This window comes from Bos taurus, chromosome 18 (genome assembly GCF_002263795.3).
Source record: "Bos taurus isolate L1 Dominette 01449 registration number 42190680 breed Hereford chromosome 18, ARS-UCD2.0, whole genome shotgun sequence".
Classification (NCBI taxonomy): Eukaryota; Metazoa; Chordata; class Mammalia; order Artiodactyla; family Bovidae; genus Bos; species Bos taurus.
In genome coordinates, this window is record NC_037345.1 from 57,444,491 (window position 1) to 57,470,956 (window position 26,466).

The window sequence follows — 26,466 nt, forward strand, 5'->3', positions numbered from 1 at the left end:
ATAATTAAAGAAGACTTTGTGCTTGCTTTGGCAGCATATATTCTAAAGAGGAAAAGAGGAAGACTTCAATTGCTATAATTACTAGAGGAAGCCTCTATAAATACAGTATTATTGTTATTTGAGGAGGGCCTAATAAATATGTCTAGAGAGTAAGCCTCTATTAATATAACAGTTCCTAACATAGGCTGCAATAAATATTCTTATTATTGGAACTAGCTTTCTAAACAGTCTTATTGTTTTATGATAAGCATTAGTAAATCTCATGGCAGTAGGCATGAGTTTGTTGAATGAACTAACAAATGAGTGAATGAAGAGAAGGTCAAGGTCATGAATGATGGATGAAGAGGCAGCTGCAGGAGGAGGTGCAGGTCAGACTTCTAGTGTTTATTCTTGGAGGGGCTCATCCATGGAGGGACAGGAAGTTGGGAGAACCAACTGGAGATGGCATGAGTAGGCAAGGAAATTGTTTTTTTCACAGATTTTTTTTTTTCCGGCTATGCTATGCAGCACGTGGGATCTTAATTCCCCCACCAGGGATTGAACTCAGGCCCCCTGCATTGGAAGCTCAGAGTCTTAACCATTGGACCACCAGGAAAGTCCCACAGATGTTGTCATCTATCCTATTATCCTCTTGTGATATTGTGATGTATAATAAGTATATTTTGGTCTTTGTCCCCACTTCCGGCATCTAGAAAAAAGAAGTAAGTTCTGGTGGCTCAGATGGTAAAGAATCTGCCTGCAAGGCGGGAGACCTGGGTTCAACCTCTGGGTTGGGAAGATTCCCTGGAGAAGCAAATGGCTACCCACTCCTGTATTCTTGCCTGGGAAATCCCATGGATAGAGGAGTCTGGCTAGCTACAGTCCATGGGATCACAAAGAGTCGAACACCACTGAGTGACTAACATTTTCACTTTCAACTTTCTGGCATTCAGATCCTTAAAGCCTAAAATTTCCTAAATTGTGAGGGCAATCAAGGTGTCTCGTGTTATATTAGTGTGCTGACTGGGACCACCCCTCCTTAACCAAAGGGAGGGGGCTGGTTGCCAGGGGGACCAAGCACTCCATTAGAGGGTCAGAACTTGCAGTCCCAACACCTGGCCTCCTGGGAGGAAAGAGAAGTTGGAAATTGAACTCAGTCACCAATGACCAATGATGTTCTCAATCATAATTGAGTAATGCAGCCTCCATAACAGCCCAAAAGGAGAGGGTTCCGAGAGCTTCTGAGGTTGGTGAACTTGTGCTTTCGGTGGGAAGAGTGACCTACTTGGAGAGAGCATGGAAGTTGCAGGCCCCTTCCCGCTTACCTTACCCTGGGCATCCCTTCCATCTGGATGTTCTGAGTTAGATTCTTTTATAACACACTGGTGACCTAGTAAGTACAACGTTTCTCTGAGTTCTGTGAGCTGCAAATGAATCGAACCCCCTCAGGGGGTCGTGGGGATCTCTCATCTCTTGCTAGCCCTTCAGAAGCACAGGTGGCAACCTGGACGTGTGACAGGTGTCTGTCGTGGGGGGTGGTCTTACAGGGCTGTCTTTAACCTGTGTGATCTGTCAGTTTCTTCAGGTAGATTGTATCTGAATTGAGTTAATTGCTTGGTGATGTGGGGAAAACACACACACAGAACATACGGGGACCTCTCTAGTGGTCCAGTGGCGAAGACTCCATGCTCCCAATGCAGGGAGCCCAGGTTCCATCCCTGGGGAGGGAACTAGACCCAGCATGCCGCCGCAACTAAGACCTGGTGCAGCCAAAAAAAAAAAAGAATTGGACTTACATACATCAGCTTCCTAGCAGTTGTGAGTGAGCCTAGGAAATTCCCTGGCAGTCACCCTGTGGTTAGAACTCTATGCTTCCACTGCAGGGGGCCTGGGTTCCATGCCTGGTTGGGGAACTAAGACCCACAAGCTGCCCTCGTGCCTATGTGCTAAGTCATTTCAGTCGTGTCCTACTCTTTTCGACCCTATGGACTGTAGCCCACCAGACTCCTCTGTCTGTGGGATTTTCCAGACAAGAATACTGGCATGGGTTGCCATGCCCTCCTCCAGGGGATCTTCCCAACCCAGGGATCAAACCTGCGTCTCCTAGGTCTCCTGCATTGGCAGGTGGATTCTTTCCCACTAATGCCACCTGGGAAGCTACTACAAGCTGCATGATGTGGCCCCCAAAAAAAATAAAGAAGAAGTGGAACCTAGTAGCAGGGGCCTGTGTGGTTTATTCTGGTGCCCACCCCTACAGGAATCAAACAGCTTGGGCTACTATAATACAACCACTCCTGCCCCAGTCACCACAATCACCCCTCTTTCTCTCTACCCCAAGCCCTCAGGGACCACATTTCAGTAGTTTCAACCAGTTTTATTAGACTCCAAAAAGCCGCTCTAATGGATATCCCATTTCTCTAACAACCCCCCAGCGGGTGGGGTTGTAGGTCTTCTCAACTGCCTCCCCCAGGCCCCAGTCTTGCTCCCTTCCCCTTGGGACACAGGAGTCAGGGGTCCCCACCCAGCGTCCGGGACCAAGCCCCCTCACGCCCCCTAGGAACCAGGACTTCAGGCCTCTAGGCCCTTCCCCTCCTCTTCAGTGACCAGACTTCTACTTCCAGGTGCAGTCGGGGCACACATTTGGGCTCAGCGGGGAGTGGACAGGCGCCGACATTCATGCATCCGGTAGGCACACATGTAGAAAATTCCTGCATGAGAAGAGACCCCAGTGGACCCCGCCCTAAGCCCTCCCAACCCTCCATCTCCCCAGCCAGCCCAAGATCCCAACACAGTATTCCCTTTCTCCCTGATTGTCTGCAGGGATTGGAGTCTGCTTTCTGGCTCAGTGCTGGGCGCCCTGTCTGGGACTCCCCATCATTTTGCCCTCCTGGGTGCTGCTGGCTGGGACACAGACACTGACCCACCCCCAAACCTGGTACCTGCAAAGAAGGTCATGAGCAGGGCTACCCAGCCCAGGATGTAGGACCAGGAAAAGCGCCAGTCCCCGAAGCGGCGACCCAGAAAGCTGACGGTGACTCCAGTGTAAATGGCCAAGGCCAGCAGGACGAAAAAGGCTGGAGAGGGCGGGAGATGGGGGTGTGTGTGGGAATGGGGTTGAGTTTAGAGATGGGGCTTCCCTGGTGACTCAGAAGACAAAGAATCTGCCTGCCATGCAGGAGACCCAGGTTCGATTCCTGGGTCAGGAAGATCCCCCAGAGGAGGGAATGGCTACCCACTCCAGTATTCTTGCCAGGAGAATCCCATGGACACAGGAGCCTGGCAGGCTACAGTTCCATGGAGTCACAAAGAGTCGGACATAACTTTTTGCTTTTAGAGATGGGAGTTGGAATGAGATTGAGAAGGGGGTATGGATGCAGAGAGGGATAAGGATGAGGATGGGGGCTGAGTTGAAAGTAGGAGTAAAAATGAATGGGGAGTAGGGTTAAGGGCAGGCATGGGGTGGGGTCATGTTGCGTCATAAAGAGTCTGACTAGTCTTCGTCTCTGGTTTCTGGGAGGGAAACTCTAAATCCTTGGAACTTTCTGAGTAATAGGAGTGTCTTTGTTTCTCTTGAGCCTCTCGAATCACACCTGAGTTTATATTGACGAGCAGAGATGACTCAGGGTGAGAGCTGGTCACCAGAAAAACCAACCGTAGGATGGAGGGTTGGGACTTGGAGCCACCTGGGATCACTCCAACCTCTGGGGAGGAGAAAGGAGCTGGAGACTGAGCTCAATCAGGTGGCCCATGATGCAATGAAACCAAAAGAAATGTAGGCCACTGCTGCTCACTGGGGCTTCCTGGTTGGTGAACATATGGATGTGCTGGGGTTGGAGGGTAGGGTGATGAGCCCCAACTCTGTAGGGAGAGGGCATGGGAACTGTGTCTTCAGGACTCTCTCCAGCTTCACCCTATGCATTTCTTTAGTTGGCTGGTCTTGAGCTGTATTCTTGGTAATAAAACTGAAATGTTTAAGTATTATGCTTTCCTGGGTTCTGTGAGTTGTTCCAGCAAATTTTTGAACCTGAGTGGATCCTGGGAACCCCTGAATCTGTAGCTGAAGATCAAAAGTGCAAGTGGGCTGGGAACCCCACTTGCAGCTGAAGTAGGGGCAGTCTTGTTGGGAACTGTGCCTTTAAGCCTGTGGGGTCTGAGGCCAGCTCCAGGTGACGAGTGCCAGAATGGAATGGCAGTACACTTAGGTGGTATAGGAATCAACGAGCGTTAGAAATAGTCATGAAGTTGTTGTTCGGAGTGGAGGTGGGATTCCGGTGCAGGTGGAGTTGAGAGTGAGGAGCAGTGGGGAATGGAAGCAGTGTTGGGGTGGGCATGGGTGGGGGTTGGAGCTGGGCAGGGAGTCAGGGAGAGGGGTAGGTGTAGGGTGCGGTTCACTCACTGGAGGCGAAAAACATGATGCCTGCAGAGAAGGGCCGGGAGAGGCGGGTGAAGGTGGGCTGCTGAGCGAAGGCCACGATGCCCATGATGATGCCAGAGGTGGCACAGAGGGAGGACAGGATCATGAAGGCCCGGGTGGCATTCCAGTATGCTGTAAGAGCACCCCACGGTCATTGCTGTGCTGCCCCTGCCCTCAGAGGGAAGGCTGCTACCTCTGAGGGCAGGAATGCCTTCCCCCTCTCCATATCCCTGACCCAACTCTTCCTTCACTGCTCTTCAAATGGCCCCCTCTTCACCTGGCAAACTCCTATTCATCCTCCAAAGCCCACCTCCCAGATCCCCTCCTCTAGGAAGCACTCCCTCACCCCTCAGGCACCATCGACACTCCCTCCTCTGGTTTGAGACTCTCTTTGTCTATCTCCCTCTCCAGCCTGATTGCTCCCTGAAGACAAGTACCTGGTTGATTCCACATCACAAACATGCCCAGCAGAGGCTTGTTTAAACAGGAGTCTGGAGAAATGTTTGTTGGATGAATGAGTGAGTAAATGAATGAATACCAATTTCCCATATCCCCCTGCTACTCACTGTCTACCCTCTCTCTCATGTTCCCTTTCCCTTCCCTCATACCACTTGCCCATATCTAAAAATGTCCCACTTGTTTATTTCTAACTTGTTTATGATGTCTAACTCTCTGCACTGAGTTTTCGGCTCTGTAGGGACAAGGGTCTGGCTTTCTCATTCACTGCTGTATCCCCAGCATCTAGTGCCTGGCATGTAGTAGGTGTTCAGTAAACATGTTGAATGAATGGAGATCCCTGAGAACAGTCTTCATGATCTCAACTTCCACTTGGCAACTATCAAGTATGGACCAGGCTCTCTTTTCCTGTATGACCCTATTTATTCCTTTCAAGAGTCCTATGCTGTGTTTTCCTGCCCATTTTTTTTCAAGTGAAGGAAGGAATAGAGGCTCAGAGAGGCTCAGTGTTTTGCCCAAGGTCCCACCATTAGCAGAGAGACTAGAGTTGAAAGTCAAGCTCAAAACTCTCAGTCTTAACTACTTGGGGCCACCTGCTGGTCATACCCAGCTGACCATGAATCCAGAGAAGGCTTGAAAACCGGAATTTTCAACAAGAGCTGGAGGTCCAGATTTTAATGTAAAATCTCCAGATTTTTTAACACTGGCGTATTATAAAACAAAGACATCTCTTTGCCAACAAAGGTCTATATAGTCAAAGCTATGGTTTTTCCAGTAGTTGTATGTGGATGTGAGAACTGGACCATAAAGAAGGTTGAGCGCTGAAGAATTGATGCCTTTGAATTGTGGTGTTGGAGAAGACTCTTGAGAGTCCCTTGGACTGCAAGGAGATTAAACCAGTCAGTCCTGAAGGAAATCAACCCTGAATATTCACTGGAAGGACTGATGCCAAAGCTGAAGCTCCAATACTTCGGCCACCTGATGCAAAAAGCCAACTCACTGGAAAAGACCCTGAGGCTGGGAAAGACTGAAGGCAAAAGAAGGGGGTGGCAGAGGATGAGATGGTTATATAGCGTCACTGCACTGACTCAGTGGACATGAATCTGAGCAAACTCCAGGAGATAGTGAAGGACAAGGAAGTCTAGTGTGCTGCAGTCCACGGGGTCACAAAGAGTCAGACACGACTTAGCGACTGAACAATGACGACGACTTTGGAAACTTTAAAAATGTTATGAACACACGTCTAAGGTTGGGTTTGGCCCTGAGGAAGCACGCTCAGAACTCCTGCTCTAATTTTGGTGATTGGAGTACATCAGTCATACAATGAATGAACAAGTTAAACCAGTTGTTTGGGCAAATACTCAAAAATCTATTGGGGTGAGGTTGTCCCTGAGCCCCTCAGTCTCAGGGTCATGAAGGTGTCAAATGAACCGAAGACCTCCATCCAGCCTCCCTCTCTCCCTTCCCCGGCAAAGATAAGACAGAGAAGAAACTCAGAGCATCCCAGGGCGGGGGGTGGGGTGGGGTGGTTCCCAGTCTGAATCAGGAGGAATTGTAGAAGTGTGACAATGGATGCAGCCAGAAATGAAAAAGATACATGAGCCTTTTTCCCATGAGATACATGTCCCATGAGCCATCTCCCATGAGATACATGGGATCCTAAAAAGACACATGATTGGCAGATGGGGCTCTGAAACCAGTAGCCCAGGGCAAGTTTTTCCACTCCTCCCGCCTCAGTTTGCCGCTCTAGTGAATGGGCAGGTTTGGTGAGATGGGGTAGATGAAATCTCCTGCCACAAGCCTGTCACATCACAGGGCTCAGGGAAGGTGGGCTCCTCCTCCCAACCCCCTCCCCTTGCAAAAGAATTGGTTTTTCAAGGTCATGTATTCCGTCTTATTCATAGACACAAAGGAACTGCCTTCTTAGTGTTGTTGGGACAACTAAGGGAGTTAATCCAGGCAAAGTACTTAGTATAGCATGTAAGGCACAGTAACAATATGTGCCAGTTATTATCCAGTACTGCCATCACTGGATACATATAATATAGAACATTTGATACACTGTATATCATTAATATATTACATAACACATATTATATATATGTGAGGTAATATAGTATATATCTCTATGTATCTCTCTCTCCAGGTATGAGATTCCCAGGTGGCGCAGTGGTAGAGAGCCAGCCTGCCAATGCAGGCGATGCAAGAGATTCCGGTTCAATCCCTGGGTTGGGAAGATCCCCTGGAGAAGGCAATGGCAACCCACTGCAGTATTCTTGCCTGGAGAATCCCTGGGACAGAGGAGCCTGGTGGGCTGCAGTCCACGGGGTCCTAAAGAGTTGAACATGACTGAGCACTCACAACTTCCATATATATGTGTATATATACACTTGACCCTTGAACAGCACAGGTTTGAACTGTGCAGGTCCACTTACACACAGATTTTTTTCCAATAAATACATACAGTACTACACGATCTGGGGTTGAATCCGCAGATGCAGAATTGTGGCTATGGACCCATGGCTGTGGAACAGTAGATACAGAGAGCTGACTATGTGACTTGAGTATCCAGGGGTTTGGGTATCTACTACGGGTCCTGGAACCAATTCTCTGAGTATGCTGAGGGACTGAGGGATGACTGTACATACATACAAATATATACAGATAGGGAAAGAGGTACACAGAGATACATAGTACATTATAATAATTTATCAGAGAAGGCAATGGCACCCCACTCCAGTACTCTTGCCTGGAAAATCCCATGGATGGAGGAGCCTGGTAGGCTGCAGTCCATGGGGTCTCGAAGAGTCGGACATGACTGAGCAACTTCACTTTCACTTTTCACTTTCATGCATTGGAGAAGGAAATGGCAACCTACTCCAGTGTTTTTGCCTGGGGAATCCCAGGGACGGGGGAGCCTGGTGGGCTGCTGTCTATGGGGCTGCACAGAGTCGGACACAACTGAAGTGACTTAGCAGTAGCAGCAGCAGCAGCAGCAGTGCTTGAGACTGGGTTCAGTCCATGAGCCAGGAAGATCCCCTGGAGAAAGGAATGGCTACCCACCCCAGTATTCTTGCCTGGGAAATCTCACGGACAGAGGAGCCTGTTGGGCTATGGTCCATGGGGTAGCAAAGAGTTGGACCCAACTGAACAACTGAGCACGCATGCACATTAGTCCATCTACTGTAAGAACTATTTTTATCCCATTTTTGCAATATATAGTGTAATACATACACTATATGGGCTTCCCAGGTGCCACTAGTGGTAAAGAACCTGCTGCCAATGCAGGAGACATAAGAAATGCAGGTTCTGTCTCTGGGTTGGGAAGATTCCCTGGAGAAGGGCATGGCAACCCACGCCAGTATTCTTGCCTGGGAAATCCCATGGACGAGGAGCCTGGTGGGCTACAGACCATAGGGTCACAAAGAGTCAGACATGACTGAAGTGACTTAGCAGCAACATATACACTATATATCTATATACACATATATACACACACGTATACATATACACGTATGTATTACATGGCTTGGCTCATAACAAATATTAAAAAATACCTCATCTAGCATAGCAAATTTAGGGTCTCTATTGCTTCTGCATCCTCCTAGTACTGAACAGAGTTCTTGACACATAATATTTGGAAAATGCTCTTTTGTCAGCCCCAGCCCCAACTGCTGTTACCTGACCTCTATTTCATGCCAGAAAATGTCACCTTTCTCCTTAACTTCTAAATCAGTACATCCTGTAATTGTACCAGAAAAAAAATACTGGAATCCCAACTCTGTCCCTTCCCTGCTGTGTGACCCTTGGGCTGGACCCTTTCCCTCTCTGAACCACAAGGTTCTCCATCTGCAAAACGGGGGGCCCTTCTGCTATAAGGTTCTGCCCTGAGGGAGGCTCTGGTCCCAGGCAGAGCCCAGACCCCATCCCGGAGCCTCACCAATGCTCTCCGTTTGCAGATAGCACTTGGTACCCAGGCAGTATCGCCACAGGCCCTGGTGGGCAAAGGCCCCTGACAGCCGGTACTGCATCCAGTGGTCTGTTGCCGTGGCCACCACCAGGAGGATGGTCCCCACCCAGGCACAGAAGAGGCCGCCTCCCATGAAGCTGTACATGGTGACCTGTGGGTGAGGGGAGAAATAGGGTCACGAGCTGGACTCCCGGGTCCTGGGGGAGGTGAGGGCTGGGGGATCTGAGTCCTGGTTTGAAGGAGGAGGACCTGGGGACCTAGACTTCCAAATCCTAGGGTGGGGAGAGGGGGTGGGGGCTGGGACATCAGGTCCCAGTGGGAGCAAAGAACTGGGCACCTGGACCCCTGGCTCTGGGGGAGGAGAGCTTGAGGACTTAGACCTATGTGTCCTAGGGGAGACCAAGGCTCGGGGCCTAGACATCCCAGTCCTAAACTGGGAAGGGGCTAGACACTCCCTGCCCCTTGGGGCACCAAGTCTCTGGGGGGAAGGAGAGGGCTGGGGCCTGAACTCCCAGATTCGAGGTAGAAGGGGGCTAGGCTAGGACCCACCAAGTCCCAGGGAAAGAAAGGAGTCCCAGCCACCTATGTTTGGGGGGAGGAGGGGGCCACGCCTAGTCCTTACCTGAGTAGCAGATTCTGCCGAGCCCTCCGTCTGCCTCGGCCCCTCTGAGCAGACTGAGCCTGGCCAGGTCGCTAGCCTCTCGGCTCCCCGGGTCCCCCCAAATCCCTTAAGCCTCCCCACACAATGGCCCCGCAGCCCAGCAGCTTCCAGCAGGCAGAGGCCCCCAGATGGAATTCGCTGAGGCAGGAATCCAGGCCCTGCCTCTCCGCAGCCCCTGGCCCCACTGGCCTCTCTCCGTGACCCTCCCAGCCACCCTGGCAGCCTTTCACAGGCCTGGCTCCCGGCACCCACTGGGTTAGCCCGAGCTGCGTAAGCACACACAGACACAAGACATAGGGACACTCAGCCATTTATTGTGCAAGCCAGTCCCCCTCTCCGAGGGCAGAAAATGGGGTGGGAGCCGCAGGTGCCTGGATATGTTGGGACAACAGGGTTTTCTGCAAGTGGGGTCACAGAGCATGTCACTTGGGGGGCTGGGACAGGAAGGGGGTTGAGGATGAGGCGGCGCTGGCTGGGGTTGAGGACACGGCTGCGTTGGGGGCTGGAGCTTCAGTGAAATGAAGGATGACTGGGTCGGGCTGGCCTTTAGGAAGAAGGGGATGAGGGAGCTGGGAATGAGACTACGAGGGTGGGTCAGGGCAGAGATGGGAGCAGGAAGGGGGATGAATGGCTGGGGCCATGGGGTGGGGCTGGCGAGAATGGCTCTGGGGTTAGGAAGGGGGCTGGAGATGTCCGGGGGAGCCCCGGGGGGGTTGGGAGAGAAGTGCAGGTTGGCACTGTAGTTAGGGATACTGTCAGAGATGGGAAAGGGCTTGGGTTTGGGCATGAGGTTCAGGGTTGTTTCCCTGGCTTGGGATCCGAAGTCAGGTCCCGGTGTCACCAGCTGACTCGCAGGAGCCCCTCCTGAGGCTGTGGTTTTCAGGGAAGAGGGATGGGAGTGCGATGTTCCCTGGGTATTCTCTAGCAGGGCTGGGGTCACCCCGGGCTCCAAGAAAACTCTCCTGGTGACCTCCAAGGCTCTCTCCAGAATCTGGGATTGCGGGATCCTCAGGGTCCTGGTACTCGGCCTCCCAGTCCTCAGCAGGTGGCGGCTCCACGGGTGGCTCCGGACCCTGGGTGTCCTTCTTCCCATCCTCAGCAGGAGGTGCTGGTAATGGTGGCGTCACCGGCGGGGTCTTGGGGCCAGCCCCACGGCCCCTGGCCCAGCCCCTCTCTGCCTGTTGAGCCCTCCCAAGTCCCCATCTCCGGTGGCCCCGGCCTGGCCTGCGCGGGAGGTCCCAGCCCCCGCGTCCCTTGGGTGGCCTCTTGGCAGTGCCCGGCTGGGTGCAGCATGCCTGGGGGACACAGGGGCAGGAGGGCAAGGACTGCTGAAGCGAGTAGGCCCCCATCAGGGCGCTATGCAGGAGGTAGGAGAGGGCATCCAGGCGGACGGGGACGGTCACAGAGGCCAGGCTCTTGGGGAGCCCCAGGTGGGCTGGATCTGGGGTACCCAGGAAAGAAGTGGGCAGAGCTGGGAAAGATGGAGGCGGCCACGACCCAGTCCCGGGGGATGGCAGATTGTTCCTAGAACGACAAGAGGACAGGTCAGGCGGGGGATGTCCCCGGTCTACACATGCCTTTCCTTTCCGCAGCCTCGCTGCTTCCTGACTTCTCCCAGGCTTTCATTTCTCACCCTCAGGACGGTTTGCCTCTGACTTCTGGCCCCTTACTTTCTCTCTTTCTCTGTTCCTTCCTCTCTCTCTTTACAGACAGGCGGATCGCTCAGCTGGAGCTTCAGCGTCCCATCGAGCATGGTTCCCATTCCAGGCTGCCCTCCTCACCCATGTGTCTGGGAGAAACATTTCCCGCTTCCGAAACTTAAGTTTTCATACCAAGAGAGAACTTCTGGTGGTATCAAAGGTGCCTCTGAAAGGGCTGGGTCTGGGAAGTGTTCAATATCTGGGGTCAATTATTCTTATTATTTCTCCAGACAATTATTAGTATCTTCAATTCTCCTGGTTCCCGCTAGAAACTTCTCTTTCTTCCATTAATATCTGCTTCTAGCTCTCTCCCTATTTATCAGTAATCTCGCTCAGCTCTGTCGCTAAGATCCTCAAAGATTCTGTTTGTGTGAGATGATACCATAGGCTTCCCCCGCCCCCGCCCCGCTCCCGGTACCCTCTCTGGGTCTGCTCAACTCTCTCTCCGATTTTCTCTGTCCCTCCTCATTCTGGGTCACTGTCCTTCCCGCGGGGAGTCTCGTGTCTCTCACCCCTCAGGCCCAGTCTCTTCCTTTCGCTGTTCCATCTTTACGAGGGTGTTTCAAGCCTTTTCTAGCACCTTCACCTCGATTTCTCCAGCGCTCAGAGAAAGGGGAAGGGTCTGGGAGAAGGTGGACGGGACTTTGTTGGGAAGGGGCGTGGCTTGCGGGCGTGCGGGCGAGGCGTGCGGGCGTGCGGGGTCGCGGCTTGCGGGGCGTGCGGGGGCGAGGCGTGCGGGCGTGACTTGCGGGCGGGCGGGGGCCGGTCGCGCGGGTAGTGCTGAGCAGCGCGGAAGCGTGCGAGGTTTGGATTCTGCCGGTTCTAGATGCTTCCAACCGCACGTCTCTCAGGTCTCAGTTCCCACCTCCCAAGTGCAGGCCCCAGCCCCTTCCTTCCTCAGGTCTAGAAGACTCTAGCCTCCTCTTCATCTGTATTCCTGGACCGCGTCCTGGAGGGAGTTGGGGTGGGGCCAATGGTGTTCTCTAGGACTAAAGGGGCATTTAAGGGAATCTGAACATTGGATGTTCCCAGGGGCAGAGGGGTTAGTAGCTGGACTGCGAATCTTCGAGGCTGGATTTCGTTCTAAGCTCTGTCTCTGACTTACTGTGTGATCATAAACCCTTCTAGTCGCTGTTTTTTGAGAAACGGAGTTAATACTACCTTCTAGGATCTCGTGAGGTTTAAAGGCTATATCGCATGTGTAAAGTAGTCAACACGCGATCCGGACTAAAATTCATCTCAACCAATGAGCCTTTCTTATTGTTATTGCTGGTGACCATGGTAGTATTTTATTGAGAAGCAATGGGATTCTTGTATCTATTTATCTAAGAAATATTATTCAGTGCCTGCTATACTCTAGGCGCCAGGTTGGGCGCCCGACAAAACAGATGCACGCTTATGAAACTTACATGCTGGGCGAGCAACACACAAGGCACAGATGGTACATTTCGTACATGAAAGAGGGCTTTGGAAGTGTAAAGACAGGACAAGGGATACGAAGGCACAGGGGATTATTTTAGATAAGATGGTTAGAGAAGACTACTTGTGGGATGGTAGAGAGACCAGCAGGTGCAGAGGTCCTTCAGGGTGAAACAAACAGTGATTGAGGGACTGGGAAGCAATAAGCTAGGAGATGAACAGGTCTATTTTTCAAAAAACATTTTTTAAAATTTGGGAATACCTTCACATTTACAGAAAAGTTACAAAGATAACTTTGTAACTCACCCTGCTTCCACTCTTGTTATTTCCTTACGTGGTCGTGGAACATTTGTTACAGCTAAGAAATCAGCATAGCTCTTAAAAAAGTATTTATTTTAGTTATTTATTTGACTGCGCTGGGTCTTAGGGATCTAGTTCCCTGACCAGGGATCGAACCAGGGTCCCCTGCATTGGGAGTTCAGAGTCCTAGCCACTGGACCACAAGGGAAATTCCCTTACATGACTCTTAACTAAAACTCCAGACTTGATTTGGATTTCCCCAGTTTTTACACGAACATCTCTTTTTTTACTGTTCAGAATCCAGTGCAGGGTCTCACTGAATCATCACATCTCAGTCGCCTCTGATCTGCAGCCATTTCTGTCTTTCCTTGTTTTTCACAACTTTGACAGCTTGGAGGTTTTTTCCTTTTAATAAAACAGAAAGTGAAAGTGAAGTCGCTCAGTCATGTCCAACTCTGCGACCCCATGGACGGTAGCCTACCACGCTCCTCTGTCCATGGGATTTTCCAGGCGAGAGTACTGGAGTAGGTTGCCATTTCCTTCTCCAGAGGATCTTCCCAATCCTGGGATTGAGCCTGGGTCTCCCGCATTGTAGGTAGACGCTTTACTGTCCGAGCTGCTGCTACCAGGGAAGTAATAACACAGGTCTCTTTTAATTAATAATTCCAACTTATTAGTCTTCATTTCACAGAGGTTCAAACTGGGCCTCAGAGAGGCTAAGTAAGTTACTCAAGGTCACAGAGCAGGTAAATAGCACAACTGGGATTTGAACCCTACCTCCAGAGTCTGCTTTTAATGGAGACACAAGTAGAAGCTAAATTGTATAATACCTTATAGGCTGCATTGAAGACTATGGAATTTTTAAAATTTAATTCTGGAACATTGAGATGACTTTGAACTTGTGCAGGCAGAGGTGTGACATAATTTATGTTTTAAGAAGAGCTCTATGCCTGCAGTTTGGGGAGTAGATTGTGGTGGGGCATAAGACTGGAAGCAGGAAGCCTAGGGAGAATGCTGTTATCCTCTAGGCAAGGGTGGTGATGACCCCAAGGAGGGTGCGGTTAATGGGAAGGGGAAGATGTGAGTGTATTTACAATGTATTTTGGAAGGAGAACCATCAGGATTTGCTGTAGGGCTGCTGGAGGTGAGGAATGGGGAATCAAGGATGATGCAAAGTTTTCAACCTGAGTGGCTTTCAATATGAATTTTCTTATAAAAGCTCACAACATCCCACTATAAGGATGAGAAATCGGAGAGTAACTCACTTTCCGAGTTCTCTTGAGCTAACTCTACACCATGCTGGGGACTCAGAGTAGATGCAGAACCAATAGCTGCTCTTCAAGGGCTCTCAAGGTTTGGGGGGATGAAATCCATGGTAGCATTCTGGGGCGATGGAAGCTGGGACACTGGCAGGGACAGGACAGTGAGAGCCGGAAGTGGGTTAAATGTAGCCTGGAGGCCAGGAGGTGGAGGGTCAAGTCGGGGGCCAGGAAAACAGTTGCTCGCTCGCTAGAGGCTGGAGAAGAAGGTAGGAGAGGGTTTTTTGTTTGCTTGTTTTTACAGGAGGGGCCTTTGGGCTAGGTCTGGGGTGAATGGATGTAGAAAAAATGGTGCGAGCAAAGGCCAAGTGGCTGGAATCAAAAAGATTTTATCAAGAAACCTGGGTTTCTTTTCTGGCAGCTATGATTAGCATTCAGGTCTCATTAATCCGGTTACTGTCTATCCCAAAGAAGAAGCTTTTGTTGAACAGGGCTCCGAAATGATGGTTTGAATTCTCACTCTGCTTCTTACTAGCTCTTGCCCTAGAACAGGCTAAGTCTGTTTTTTTTTGCAACATAAAACTCAATCCCAGCATAACGGCACTGCTTCTAGTTTTGTTCCGTAACGGGTCCTCCTATTTCTGCGATCAGGGTCCGACCTTGTCACTTATCAAGTTAGTCAGTTCATTCGCTCAGTTGTTTCCAACTCTTCGTGACCCCATGAACCACAGCACGCCAGGCCTCCTTGTCCACCACCAACTCCTGGAGTTTACTCAAACTCATGTCCACTGAGTCAGTGATGCCATCCAACCATCTCATCCTCTGTCGTCCACTTCTCCTCCCGCCTTCAATCTTTGCCAGCATCAGGGTCTTTTCAAATGAGTCAGCTCTTCACATCAGGTGGCCAAAGTATTGGAGTTTCAGCTTCAATATCAATCCTTCCAATGAATATTCAGGACTAATTTCCTTTAGGATTGACTGGTTGGATCTCCTTGCAGTCCAAGGGACTCTCAAGAGTTCTCCAACACCATAGTTCAAAAGCGTCAATTCTTCGGCTCTGAGCTTTCTTTATAGTCCAACTGTCACATCCATACATGACTACTGGAAAAACCATTGCCTTGACTAGACGGACCTTTGTTGGCAAAGTAATGTCTCTGCTTTGTACTCTTGCCTGGAAAATTCCATGGACGGAGGAGCCTGGTAGGCTGCAGTCCATGGGGTCCAGAAGACTTGGACACGACTGAGCGACTTCACTTTCACTTTTCCCTTTCATGCATTGGAGAAGGAAATGGCAACCCACTCCAGTGTTCTTGCCTGGAGAATCCCAGGGACGGGGGAGCCTGGTGGGCTGCCGTCTATGGGGTCGCAGAGAGTCGGACACGACTGAAGTGACTTAGCCGCAGCAGCAGCAGTTTGGTCATAACGTCTCTCCCAAGGAGTAAGCGTCTTCTAATTTCATGGCTGCAATCACCATCTGCAGTGATTTTGGAGCCCAAGAAAATAAAGTCTACCACTGTTTCCACTGTTTCTCCATCTATTTGCCATGAAGTGATGGGACCAGATGCCATGATCTTAGTTTTCTGAATGTTGAGCTTTAAGCCAACTTTTTCACTCTCCTCTTTCACTTTCATCAAGAGGCTCTTCAGTTCTTCTTCAGTTTCTGCCATAAGGGTGGTGTCATCTGCATATCTGAGGTTATTGATAGTTCTCCCGGCAATCTTACCAAGTATCTGGCCCTTTAAGGCCCTCCCCCGGAGCTAGGAGGGCGGAGGCGGGCTTTTGAGTTTCTAAGGAAATGCGCTTCGCCCAGCTTCCAAAATTGACAGGCAAGTTCTGAAAAGTGACCAATCAACTCCTGCATCGGGTGGGAAGGACGTTTCCGATTTGTTGGGGGAAAGGGCAGTCATCGGCTTGAGCTCCGTCCACTCCTGGTTGCATAGGACAGCGCGAGGCGCCATCCTCAGCTCTGATTGGCGGGTGAACTCGCATTGCTTCCGGGCCCGCTCCCTCCAGCTGTCAGATCCAGGTGGGGCTCGGAAGCAGTGCGAGGCTAGCACCCCAGGAGGGTAGCACCCTCATTCTTTGATTGGCTACGTTTCTGAGCACAAGTCTCTCTCTCGCCCTCTGATTGGCTGTTTCCTTTCAGCGCCAGGGCTGTAACTGAAAGTTTTTCCCTAGTCTTTAGCGGTGTCTCTTGTCTGCTTCTCGGCGCGGTGGCAGCCTAGACCAGGAGATGCTGAGCGAAGCTAGAAAGAGAGAGGGGTCTTCAGGCTGAGGGGAGTCTTGGTCTTCTAGAGAAGCTCATTGGACTTTCCTGATGGCTCAAGTGGGTTAGCACACTTGCCAACACAGGAGCCATGGATTCAATCCCTGGCTCCAGAAGATCCCCTGGAGGAGGAACTGGCAACCCACTCCAGTATTCTTGCCTGAAAAATCCCTTGGATAGTGGAGCATGGCGGGCTAGTGCTTGGGGTCGCAAAGAGTCGGACAGGACTGGGCAACTAAGCACGCTTCCAGTCTTAGGACGAATCTCTTCCTTCTACTGCCCCCTAGAGGCCTCCGACTGTCAAAGTCCCAAGATTCGATCTTCAGAGACTTCTGGCCCACAGGACTCAAGGATTCCCTTAAATTCCTTCAGTCCCCTTCCCTGCAGGAGACCCTTGGGTGCCTTCTTCTCTCCCTTGAGCCTTACCCACTCGTTCAACACCTCCAGCTTAAGAGCCCTTCCGGTCTTGGGGTTTTCCACTATTCTCAGAAATGGTCGGGATGCTTTGGCAAGAGGTTACTGGAGACTGAGTTTAAAAGTTCAGATTTGTGGGCTGAAGTCTGTGCTGGAATGAGTGCCCCTGGGTTTACGTGGCTCTCATGATTGCTTTTTTGCCCCCTAAGATTTTTAAATATTGTTATTTTAAAAAATTATTTGGCTGTGCTGGGTCTTAGTTGTGGTGTTTGGGATCTTTGGTGCAGCATATGGGTTCTAGTTCTCTGACCAGGGATGGAACCTAGGCCCCTTGCATTGGGAGGGTGGAGGTTTAGCCACTGGACCACCAGATAAATCTCCATGATTGCTTTTTAGAGTGCTTGGTAGTCAGGGTTTGCTAGAAAAGTCCGCTAAAATGGCAGTGGGAGTCTGGAGGTGAAGGGCCCCAGAAAGGGAGATCACTGAGATACTTGCATTAAATCATTTAAATTCTCACAATCTTTTAAAAAGTGCTCAAAATATTTTGCATTTGTATTATTTACCTTCTTTCAAGTACAGTAAAATTCACTCTTTTTGGTGTGCAGTTCCGAGTTTTGACAGATGTATAGAGCTGTGTAACTGTCACTGCTAACAAGATCCAGGGTGTTTTTATCATTCCTCCAAATTCTCTTGTGCTGCCTCTTTGTCATAATAACCTTTTTTAAAAAAGTTTTCATCAGTTATTTATTGAAAATTCACTAAAAACTTAACACCAGAATCATACTCTATGTTGGAGGAGTTTATTTTATATAGGTTATAATCATGCTTACTTGAAGGTCTATATGAACTTGACCTTATAGATTTCATGTAAAAGTTTAGTTACTCCAAGTCCTCTTATTGTCTTTAGAAAGTCTTTTTTTAATTTTATTCAAATATAGTTCATTTATAATGTTGTGTTTAATTTCTGCTGTACAACAAAGTGACTCATACATATATGTATCCTTTTTCATATTCTTTTCCATATATATATATATATATGACTGAATCACTGTGATCTACACCTGAAACTAACACAACATTGTAAACCAACTATACTGTAATTTTTTAAATATTTGTTTAAAGGTGCCTACCATTCCAAAAGAAGAAGCAGAAGAACCAGGAAAGCTACTAAACAACAACAACAAACTTTTCCTAACTGAAGGCTAGCTTTCTTAGGCTTAGCAAGGCAACAACTCCATTCTTCCTGAAATCAGTCATAGGCAATACAGAAAAAAAAATGGGCATGACTGCGCTTCAATAAAGCTTTAATTAGGGACACTGAAATTTGAATCTCAAGTCATTTCCATGCATCATAAAACATCCTTCTTTTGATTTTTTTTTCCCCCGAACCATTTAAAATGTAAAAAACACTCTCGGCTCACAGGTGCCATCAAAGCTGACAGCTTGACCCGTGAGGTTGTCTGGGTGACCTCACAAACAGGCATGCTTCATCCTCTCTAAAGGCTCCCCCAACCGTTGAGAAACTGAGACTGTGAGTAATCAGCTGGGCCGGGGCCTGGGTTTCTCCGAGAAAAAGCTTTTCCTTGCTCAGAAGAGTGTATTTGGAGAAATGAGGGCAGGAGGAGAAGGGGGCAACAGAGGATGAGATGATTGGATGGCATCACCGACTCAATGGACATGAGTCCGAGAAAACTCCAGGAGATGGTGAAGGACAAGGAAGCCTGGAGGGCTACAGTTCACGGGGTCGCAAAGAGTCGGACACGACTGAGCAACTGAACAACTCTGGAGACATTCATCAAGCTGCTCCAGGGTCTGGGATGGGATGACCCATCCTCGGAGGATTAAAAAGAGAGAGAGACAGACCACACTCTGTTCTCATCCCAATTGCTCTGCCTCTCTCCCTGGCTTGCATCCGAGTCCTGTGGCCCAGCAGACCCTCAGTGGAACTGGATTTCAGCGTACTCTGGGTGCGTGCCCTCGGGTCTTTGGGTCTCCCATGGTCTAAGGCCTGGGAAGTTGAGGACAGCGTAATGGAGCTCCTCTTGGTTGTTCTCTGCTTCTGAGGCTTGTAGGGATGACTTGGGTCCTGGACAGTTGTGGGAGACGGGATGGAGCTCCTTCTGATTCTTTCTGGCTTCCAGGGAGTGACCATCTGCAGGAGGAGGCTGGGAAGGACTGCTTGGTTTGGCTTTCTGTTTCTGAGCATAAGAGGGGGGAAAAAACTGACCATCCTGCCTTCCTTCATTCAACAAATACTTGAGCGCCTGCCCAGTAAGTGCCAGGTACTAAGTAAGGAACTGGAGTTACATTAGGCAGTGAAACAAAGACTCTGCCCTCCCTGAGCTCGCCTCTTGTCTCGGGACAGGAACAAACTGTAAACAGAAGTCTGTTGTTTAAGCCTCCATCCTGTGGCTCTTTGCTATGGCCGCCCTAGTGAACTGACTAATGCAGGTAGATTGGTGTGAGGACCACCACAAAACACAGAAGGGCTCCATCAACACATACATCTCCCTCCCATATCCATAACCTCCCTTCTCATCTCCTCCCATCCCGGAGCCCTCACAACTACTAACCTGTCCTCTATCTCTACAATCGTAACATTGGGGAGTGTTTTACACAGGGGATCCCGTGTAGGTGATCATTTGAAATTGGCTTTTTTTTTTTTTCTTGGTCTCTAAGCTCTATCCAACCGAAGTGGGGAGAAGTGGTTTGGATGGATTTGGGAAGAGATGTGCTGATGGATTGATTGTGGGAGGATAAAAAAGAGAAGAGTAAGAAGTGACTTTAAGGCTGGAGGCTTGAGCAGTTGGGCCAATGTGGGCTCTTTGCTGAGATGCAGAGGGTGGAGGAGAAGGGATTTAAGTGGTACTTAGTCACAAGTTTGATTTTGGACAGGCAAAGTTTGAGATGACTGTTAGACATCCTAATAGAGATGCAGCTTAGAGAGTTGGCTGTGAGTCTAGAGTTGAGGAATGAGTCTGGGAAATGTAAATTTTGGAGTCATCAGCATCTACATGTTCACTCCTGAAAATATCCAGCATTTAACCCAACACTTATTAGGTGCCTGGTACTCAATGTTTTATGGGTAGAAAATGAGCCTATCAAATACCCAGAATGAGCCTACATGGTCTGTACTACTATTATCCCCTTTTTAACAGTTAAATCGAGGTACAGAGAAGTTAAGTGACTCATCCCAGAATACACAGCATGGAAAGCAGGAAGGAACCCCACAGCCTGACTTCAAAGCCCTGCCCTTAATCATTACTAGGACATACGGACCCTCAGTGATATTAATCATTGTGGCATCATTAATTATACATAGTCATGTCGTTGGTAGCCGTGATGGTGAAATAGCTGCCATCTATTAAGCAATAACAGGTGCTGTAATCCTCAAACCGGCTCTCAAGGAGGAAGCAACAGAGGCTCAGCAGGAAGGAGGGATATGGTCAAGGTCTCCTAGAAGCTATGTGTCAGAATCAGGGTTTGAATCCAATACCCGGGCCTTTTCCACTGTGAGGAAAATCGGGGACGGGGCTGAAGAGGAGCGCATACAGGAGTCAGAGAAGGGGACCAAGAGGCAGCGGGTTGGGAGCACTCACCAGGGGGCCGGCCTTAGGGATCACGTTGATGTAATCCAGGATCGTGCTCCTGCGTGAGAACCTGGACCGCGGAGCCTCTCCGGGGGCCGGGGCCGGGGCCGGCGCCGGGACCTTTGCCTGGGTCCACTTCTTCCTCAGAGTCCTCACTCTGAGGAAACACCCCACCGCCGCCTTGGTGTGCGCCCGGGTCCCGCCTCCTTTCCCGGGGTGCCCCCAGATTCCACGCCCCATCCCTCGCTGCCCCACCCCCACACACCCCCGCTCCTAACTCACAAGATAAAGATGAAGCAGAGGAAGAGGAGGGTGGTGACGCCAATCCCTAGAGAGATTCCGCTGGCGAAAGCCCCGGAGGCGAGTCCCTTCTCGTCTGCACGGAAAAGGTCAGCCGTCTCTGAGCCCGTCCCATTAACGTGGGTCCTCACGTCCGCCCGCCACTAGGCGCTCAGTCTTCCGGCTCCCATGCCAGAGGTTTTCCCCTGCAGCCCCTTCCCATCGACTTCTTGGAAATTCCACTACACCCCAAGCCCAGATATCAGGCTTTCCGATTTAAATTTCCCCTCTGCATCCCAAGGGGCTTCCCTGGTGGCTCAGACGGTAAAGAATCCGCCTGCAATGCTGGAGACCTGGGTTCGATCTCTGGGTAGGGAAGATCCCCTGGAGAAATGGCAACCCACTCCAGTATTCGTGCCTGGAGAATCCCATGGACAGACGAGCCTGGTGGGCTATACATTCCATGGGGTTGCAGAGTTGGACGGGACTGAGGGGCTAACGCGCCGGCGTGTCCCCGCCCTCCCCCAGCTCCTGATCCAACCACAAGACCCAGTCCCGGTCCCTCTCAGCCCCCGCCTCCACGGGGTGTCCAGTTGACCCCTGACCTGGCAGCAGCAGGACAGACCCGCTCTGGGCCCCGTGGCCGTTCAGGGCCTCGCAGCTGAGTCTGAGGCCGGAGCTGAGCCCCTCGCGGAGGCTCAGCGAACTGTTGGCCCAGGGCCCGGCGGAGCTGGAGGCGACCTCAAAGGAGGCGTTGCTGAGCTCCCCCTCCAGCAGCCTCTCCCCGAGCCGCCAGCGCAGGGAGGGGGCCGGCCGGGCTCTGGAGGAGCAGCTGCAGCGCAGACCCTCGTCCTCCTGGGAGCAGGAGGGGCCCAGCAGCTGCGGGGGCGCTGTGGGGAGAGATGGGAGGGATCAGGGGTGCCCCTCCCCTCCCTGGAACCCCGGCCTCCTGTCCCCAGGAGACCCCACACTCACAGACCACGAAGAGGCTCAGGGAGTTATTTTGGGAGCCCAGCGGGTTCTGAGCCCGGCAGGTGAACTCCCCTTCCTGCTCTGTTTGTATCTGAGGCAGCTCCAGGACCCCGGGATCTGAGGGCTGGGAGGGGCTCACAGTCCGTCCCAGTCGGGCCCAGCTCAGCTGGGCAGGGGGGTTGCTGTGAGCGACACAGAGGAGACGCAGGCTTTGGCCCTCCAGGACCCGAAGAGATGCGCCACTCTCCAGGTTTTCCAGGGCTAGGGGGAGAAGAGGCAGGATGGATGAAGAGAGGAGGAGGGCACAGGAACCCTCCTGCCTGCTGATATGCCAGACGTCCGTGCCGCAGTGTGGGACCCAGAAGCCTGGCTCCTCTGATGCCCTTCCCTACCTGTGCGGTTTGCTTGCGAGACCATCACTTTCAGGTTCTCCGGGGCATCTGAAACAGAGACGGGGCGCTTGGCTGTAAACAAGGCAGGGGTTTCCTTCTGGGCCAAGTGAACGTCCCCAGGGATGAAGGGCTCGGAGGGGGAGGAGGGTTGAATCACCCTCTGAGTGATTCTCCGAAGAGGAACCCAAGGGAACTGACTGGTAAGAAGGGCCGGTCCCTAAGATACAGTGCTACGTAACAGAAATAGGTCTCTGGTCTTCGTCCCTACTCCACACACAGAGCTTCTAAAACTCCTGGATTTCCTGGATGGTAAGCATAATAAAGGTGCCTTGTTATTTATAACAAACCCCTTTCCACCATCCCTGAGTATACCATTATTGAAGTGACTTTTGGAAGTGCCAGAGGCTGAGGGCTTGTTGCCTGGGGAACCGACCACTTGATTTGAGGGTTGAAACTTCCAGTCCCACCCCCTGACCTCTGAGGAGGGGAAAGAAAGGGGACTGGAGATTGAGTTTAATCACGAATGGCTGATTTAATCAAAAGTGACTATGTAACAAGGGCTTCCCAGGTGACTCAGTGGTAAAGAATCTGTCTGCTAATGCAGGAGACCCAAGTTCGATCCCTGGGTCGGGAAGATCCCCTGGAGGAGAAAGTGGCAACTCACCCTAGTATTCTTGCCTGAGAAATCCCAGGGACAGAGGAGCCTGGCCAGTTACTGTCCATGGGGTCGCAAAGAGTCAGATGCGACTGAGCACACACACATGCATATGTAACGAAGCCTCCGTAACCACCTCCCCAAATGGGTGAACAGATGGAGATTTGGGGAACATGGTGCCCAGGAAGAGGGCATGGAAGGTAGGTGCCGCTTCCCCATACCTTGCCCTAAGCATCGCTTTCATCTGGCTGTTGGTGAGTTAGAGTCTGTTATAATAAACTGGTAATCTAGTGAGCAAACTATTTCTCTGGGCAGCTCAAGCAAATTCATGGAACCCAAGGAGGAGATCATGGGACCCTGCAATCTATTACTGGTGGGTCGGAAGCACAGGTGACACCCTGGACTTGTCATTGGCAGCTGAGGTGGGGGTGGGGCCAGCCTGGTGGGCCCCATCCCTTAACCTGCGGGGATCTGACAGACGCTCTCTCCAGGTAGACAGGATCAGAACCGAGTTGAGCTGTAGGACAGCCCGCTGATGTGGGAGAATTGCTTGGTGGTGTGGGGAAAATCCCGCCCCCTCCACTCACCCCCCACCCCACTCCTCCCATTAGAGCTAGAAGCAGAATCTTTGGTTCCGTTGGCCTGGGGTTCCAGGTCCCCGTGGAGCTCTAGGACTCTGCCCCCAGCCCCCTTGCCTCCTCCCCAGCCCCCCAACCCAGGCCCCTACCAGTCACACTCACACTGCACTGAGAGGTCCAGGCTGCGGCTCAAGAAGCCAAGCCTGTTCTCAGCCCGGCAGGTATAGCGACCCGCGTCCTCGGCCTTCACCCTGGGCAGCGCCAGCTCCAGAGCTGTGGAGCCCAAGGGGTGGGACCAAGAGAGGACTCTGTCCTGCAGGGTCCAGCTCAGCGTGGCCAGCGGCAAACTGTCCGCGGTACAGAGCAGCCGCAGGGACTGGCCTTTCTGGACTTCCAGGTGTGGGCTGTCTCCCCTGGGCTCCAGAGCTGCAGAGAGAGAAAGAGAGACAGCAAGAGAAGGACCGCAGTGGGAAACGCCACTCCCCCTGCCCTCCTGACACCCCCAAGTACCTGGCTCATCGGTGTAGGAGATGCTGATAACCAGGTCTTTGGGGGCATCTGTTAACAGGATTGGGAGTTGGCTTTGGGGAAAGTGAAAGTTGCTCAGTCGTGTCCGACTCTTTGCAATCCCATGGACTATACAGTCCGTGGAATTCTCCAGGCCACAATACTGGAGTGGGTAGCCTTTCCCTTCTCTGGAGAATCTTCCCAACCCAGGGATCAAACCCAGGACTCCCGCATCGCAGGCGGATTCTATCCCAGCTGAGCCACAAGGGAAGCCGAAGAATATTGGTGTGGTTAGCCTATCTATCCCTTCTCCAGCGGATCCTCCGGACCCAGGAATCCAACCGTCCAACCGGGGTCTCCTGCATTGCAGGTGGATTCTTTACCAGCTGAGCTGTCAGGGAAGCCCGGCTTTGGAGAGGAATGATACATTCCCCACCGCCAGAGAGCACTTCCTCAGGGAAAAGAAAGTGTGACAGTCCCCCGGGAAGACAGGCGACGCATGAGTGCCCAAGATGCGCTTGCGGATAGAGGACCATATGTCAGCCGCGTTCCCCTCCCAGGGCCGAGCCCAGCATCGCGAGACTCCTCGCCTTCCTCCCCGAGGGCCGCCAAGAGCTGTCGGTCATCGCCCAGCTGCCTCTCTCCACCTCCCCATCCCTCGAGCCTGGAGCCACAGTCCTTCCCGCCCCCAGACTCACACGCCACGCTAAGCCGGACAGTGTTCTCCGTGCTCACACCCTCTCTGGAGAAGTCCACTCTGCAGGTGAGCTCAGTGTTGTGGTCCTGGGGTCTGGGTGTGAAGGTGAGCTCTGAGAAGTAGGAAGTTCTCGAGCTGGCCTCGTTGGGGGAGACGGTGTTCCCGATCCAGGAGAGAGTAGGGACAGGACATTCGTCAAAGATCCAGTTAAATGCACAGAAGAGTGTCACCTGGTGCCCGGGCTGCAGGATCTCAGGGACGTAGATCTCCGGCTTCTGTGTCAGGGCTGGGATGGACCGAGAGAGGGTGGGATGCCAGCCCCGGATTGGGGGGTACCCTAGTGGGGGTCACACATGGTCCATTCTTTACAGCCCCTCCCCAGTATGAGAAGGTGGGGGAGGGGGTCCCCCCCACCCCCGCGCCCCATTCCGGCTCCAGCCAGTTCCATACCTGTCACTTCCAAATAGAACTTGTATTCCATGAAATTATATTTCACATAATCGCCTCTCTCGAACCGGAAGAAGTACACTGCGCTGTCCTCCAGGTGTGCCTCTCTGATGAGCAAGGAGCAGCTCTCACTGGGATCGCCAAGGAGCTGGAATCGGCCCTGGGTGCTTGTGTCCACGTCCTGATCTGGCTTGTTGGTGGCCACTGGCAGACTGGGCTTGGGAGTCTGGTCTCTGAACCAGAAGCCGTAAGCTGGGGTGGTGGGACTCCATCCTCTGGAGGGGTAGAAGATGGAGCAGGGCACGACCATGCACAGGCCTTCTTGCACCATCACGAACTCCTGCACCTGCAGCTTGAATGAGTCCAGAGCCTGCGACCCTATGGGGGAGACAGAGGTTCAAGCTGCAAGCCCAGCCCGGACCCCAACACCCTAGCCCCCGGGCTCCTCCTGGACACCCCCATCCACTCACCGCCCCACAGCATGGCCAAGAACAGCGGCAGGAACATCTCAGGCACTTGGACCTTCCTGGGACACACTCATTCCCCAGACGCTTTGAAGGGCAGTGGGTAAGGGCAGAAGGCGGAAGCTGAGCCCTGGGGGACTGATGCATGAAATGTGCTTCTGGTGCACAGACCCGCACGACTCTTTTTCCTTTTCTGGACTCTCCCCACCACCACCTGGCACCCACTTGAACTCACTCTGGGGAGCTCACCTGGTGTCTGGGCTCCCTGAGCTGGTCGCCTTTCCCAGTCATCTCTGGGGGAGGGGCTGGAGAACATGTGTCTAACCTTGGGGCCTGGCTTTGGGTGGGTGTAAGCTAGGGGCTCTCCCATTTGACCCTGAGTCGTTAGGGAAGCAGAAGTGAAAGTCCCCAGTAAGCCCTTTCAGGGTGACCGTGGTGATTTCTGGGGCAGAGGGTGGTGGTGGTGCAGGGCTGGTCTTGCCAGATAAAAGGTAGAATGCCCAGTTAAAATTGGCTTTCAGATAAATAATATTTTTCTTTAGTATAAGTATGTCTCAGAAGTATAAGCATGAGATATTCATGCGTGCGTGCTCAGTCGCTTCAGTCGTGCCTGACTCTTTGCGACCCTACGGACTGTGGCCCACCAGGCTCCTCCGTCCGTGGGATTTCCCAGGCAAGAACACTGGAGTGGGTTGCCATGCCCTCCTCCAGAGGATCTTCCCAACACAGGGATCAAACCCCGAGTCTCTTATGTCTCCTGCATTGCAGGCAGATTCTTTACCGCTGAGCTACCGGGGAAGCCCATGCATGAGATACGCTTCTACTAAAATTATTCACTGTTTAGATCTGAAATTCACCTTTAACTGAGCACTTTGCATTTTTCTTGGCTATATCTGGCAATCCCAGGCTGGTCTCTGTCCCTACCCCTTCACCCTCCCTGATGGGCTCACTGGAGCCTGTCCCCTAAGATCTCTGTCTGCTTCCCAATCTTCCCTTCTGTCCCACAGTTGGATGACATACATTTGTAACACCTGCTGTGAAAAAAAA

The 26,466-nt window shown here is 51.7% G+C and overlaps 3 protein-coding genes across 8 annotated transcripts; all 3 read right to left on the reverse strand.

Annotated features, from left to right (window-relative positions):
* Window positions 1-2,340: 2,340 nt before the first annotated feature.
* LIM2 (lens intrinsic membrane protein 2) lies at window positions 2,341-9,484 on the reverse strand (the record flags this gene model as incomplete). Its single annotated transcript, NM_174102.2, is given in 5 exon segments — window positions 2,341-2,687; window positions 2,919-3,053; window positions 4,376-4,525; window positions 8,790-8,970; window positions 9,442-9,484. Coding segments are annotated over 4 exon segments (522 nt in total). The 3' UTR covers window positions 2,341-2,625.
* A 290-nt stretch (window positions 9,485-9,774) lies between these two features.
* Window positions 9,775-11,800, reverse strand: C18H19orf84 (chromosome 18 C19orf84 homolog). Its single transcript, XM_015458265.3, has 2 exons — window positions 11,693-11,800; window positions 9,775-11,004 (listed from the first exon to the last, which is right to left on the reverse strand). Exons 1-2 carry the CDS (start codon window positions 11,725-11,727, stop codon window positions 10,305-10,307), a joined length of 735 nt encoding a protein of 244 aa, XP_015313751.1. The 5' UTR covers window positions 11,728-11,800; the 3' UTR covers window positions 9,775-10,304.
* A 6,325-nt stretch (window positions 11,801-18,125) lies between these two features.
* On the reverse strand, window positions 18,126-25,714 carry SIGLEC10 (sialic acid binding Ig like lectin 10). Of its 6 annotated transcripts, NM_001206277.1 has the most exons (12): window positions 25,426-25,656; window positions 24,959-25,333; window positions 24,510-24,794; window positions 23,815-23,862; window positions 23,467-23,730; window positions 22,072-22,119; window positions 21,683-21,940; window positions 21,313-21,597; window positions 20,711-20,804; window positions 20,549-20,585; window positions 20,432-20,512; window positions 18,126-19,036 (listed from the first exon to the last, which is right to left on the reverse strand). In NM_001206277.1, the coding sequence occupies exons 1-12, from the start codon at window positions 25,460-25,462 to the stop codon at window positions 18,776-18,778; spliced, it is 2,073 nt and encodes a 690-aa protein (NP_001193206.1). In that variant the 5' UTR covers window positions 25,463-25,656; the 3' UTR covers window positions 18,126-18,775. The 6 variants fall into 6 exon arrangements, with proteins under 6 accessions (NP_001193206.1, XP_010813587.1, XP_010813586.1 ...); XM_010815285.4 differs by adding an exon at window positions 25,669-25,714 and having other exon boundaries at window positions 20,438-20,585; window positions 23,467-23,862; window positions 25,426-25,506; XM_010815284.4 differs by adding an exon at window positions 25,669-25,714 and having other exon boundaries at window positions 20,438-20,585; window positions 23,467-23,862; window positions 25,426-25,557.
* Between the last annotated feature and the right edge of the window lie 752 nt (window positions 25,715-26,466).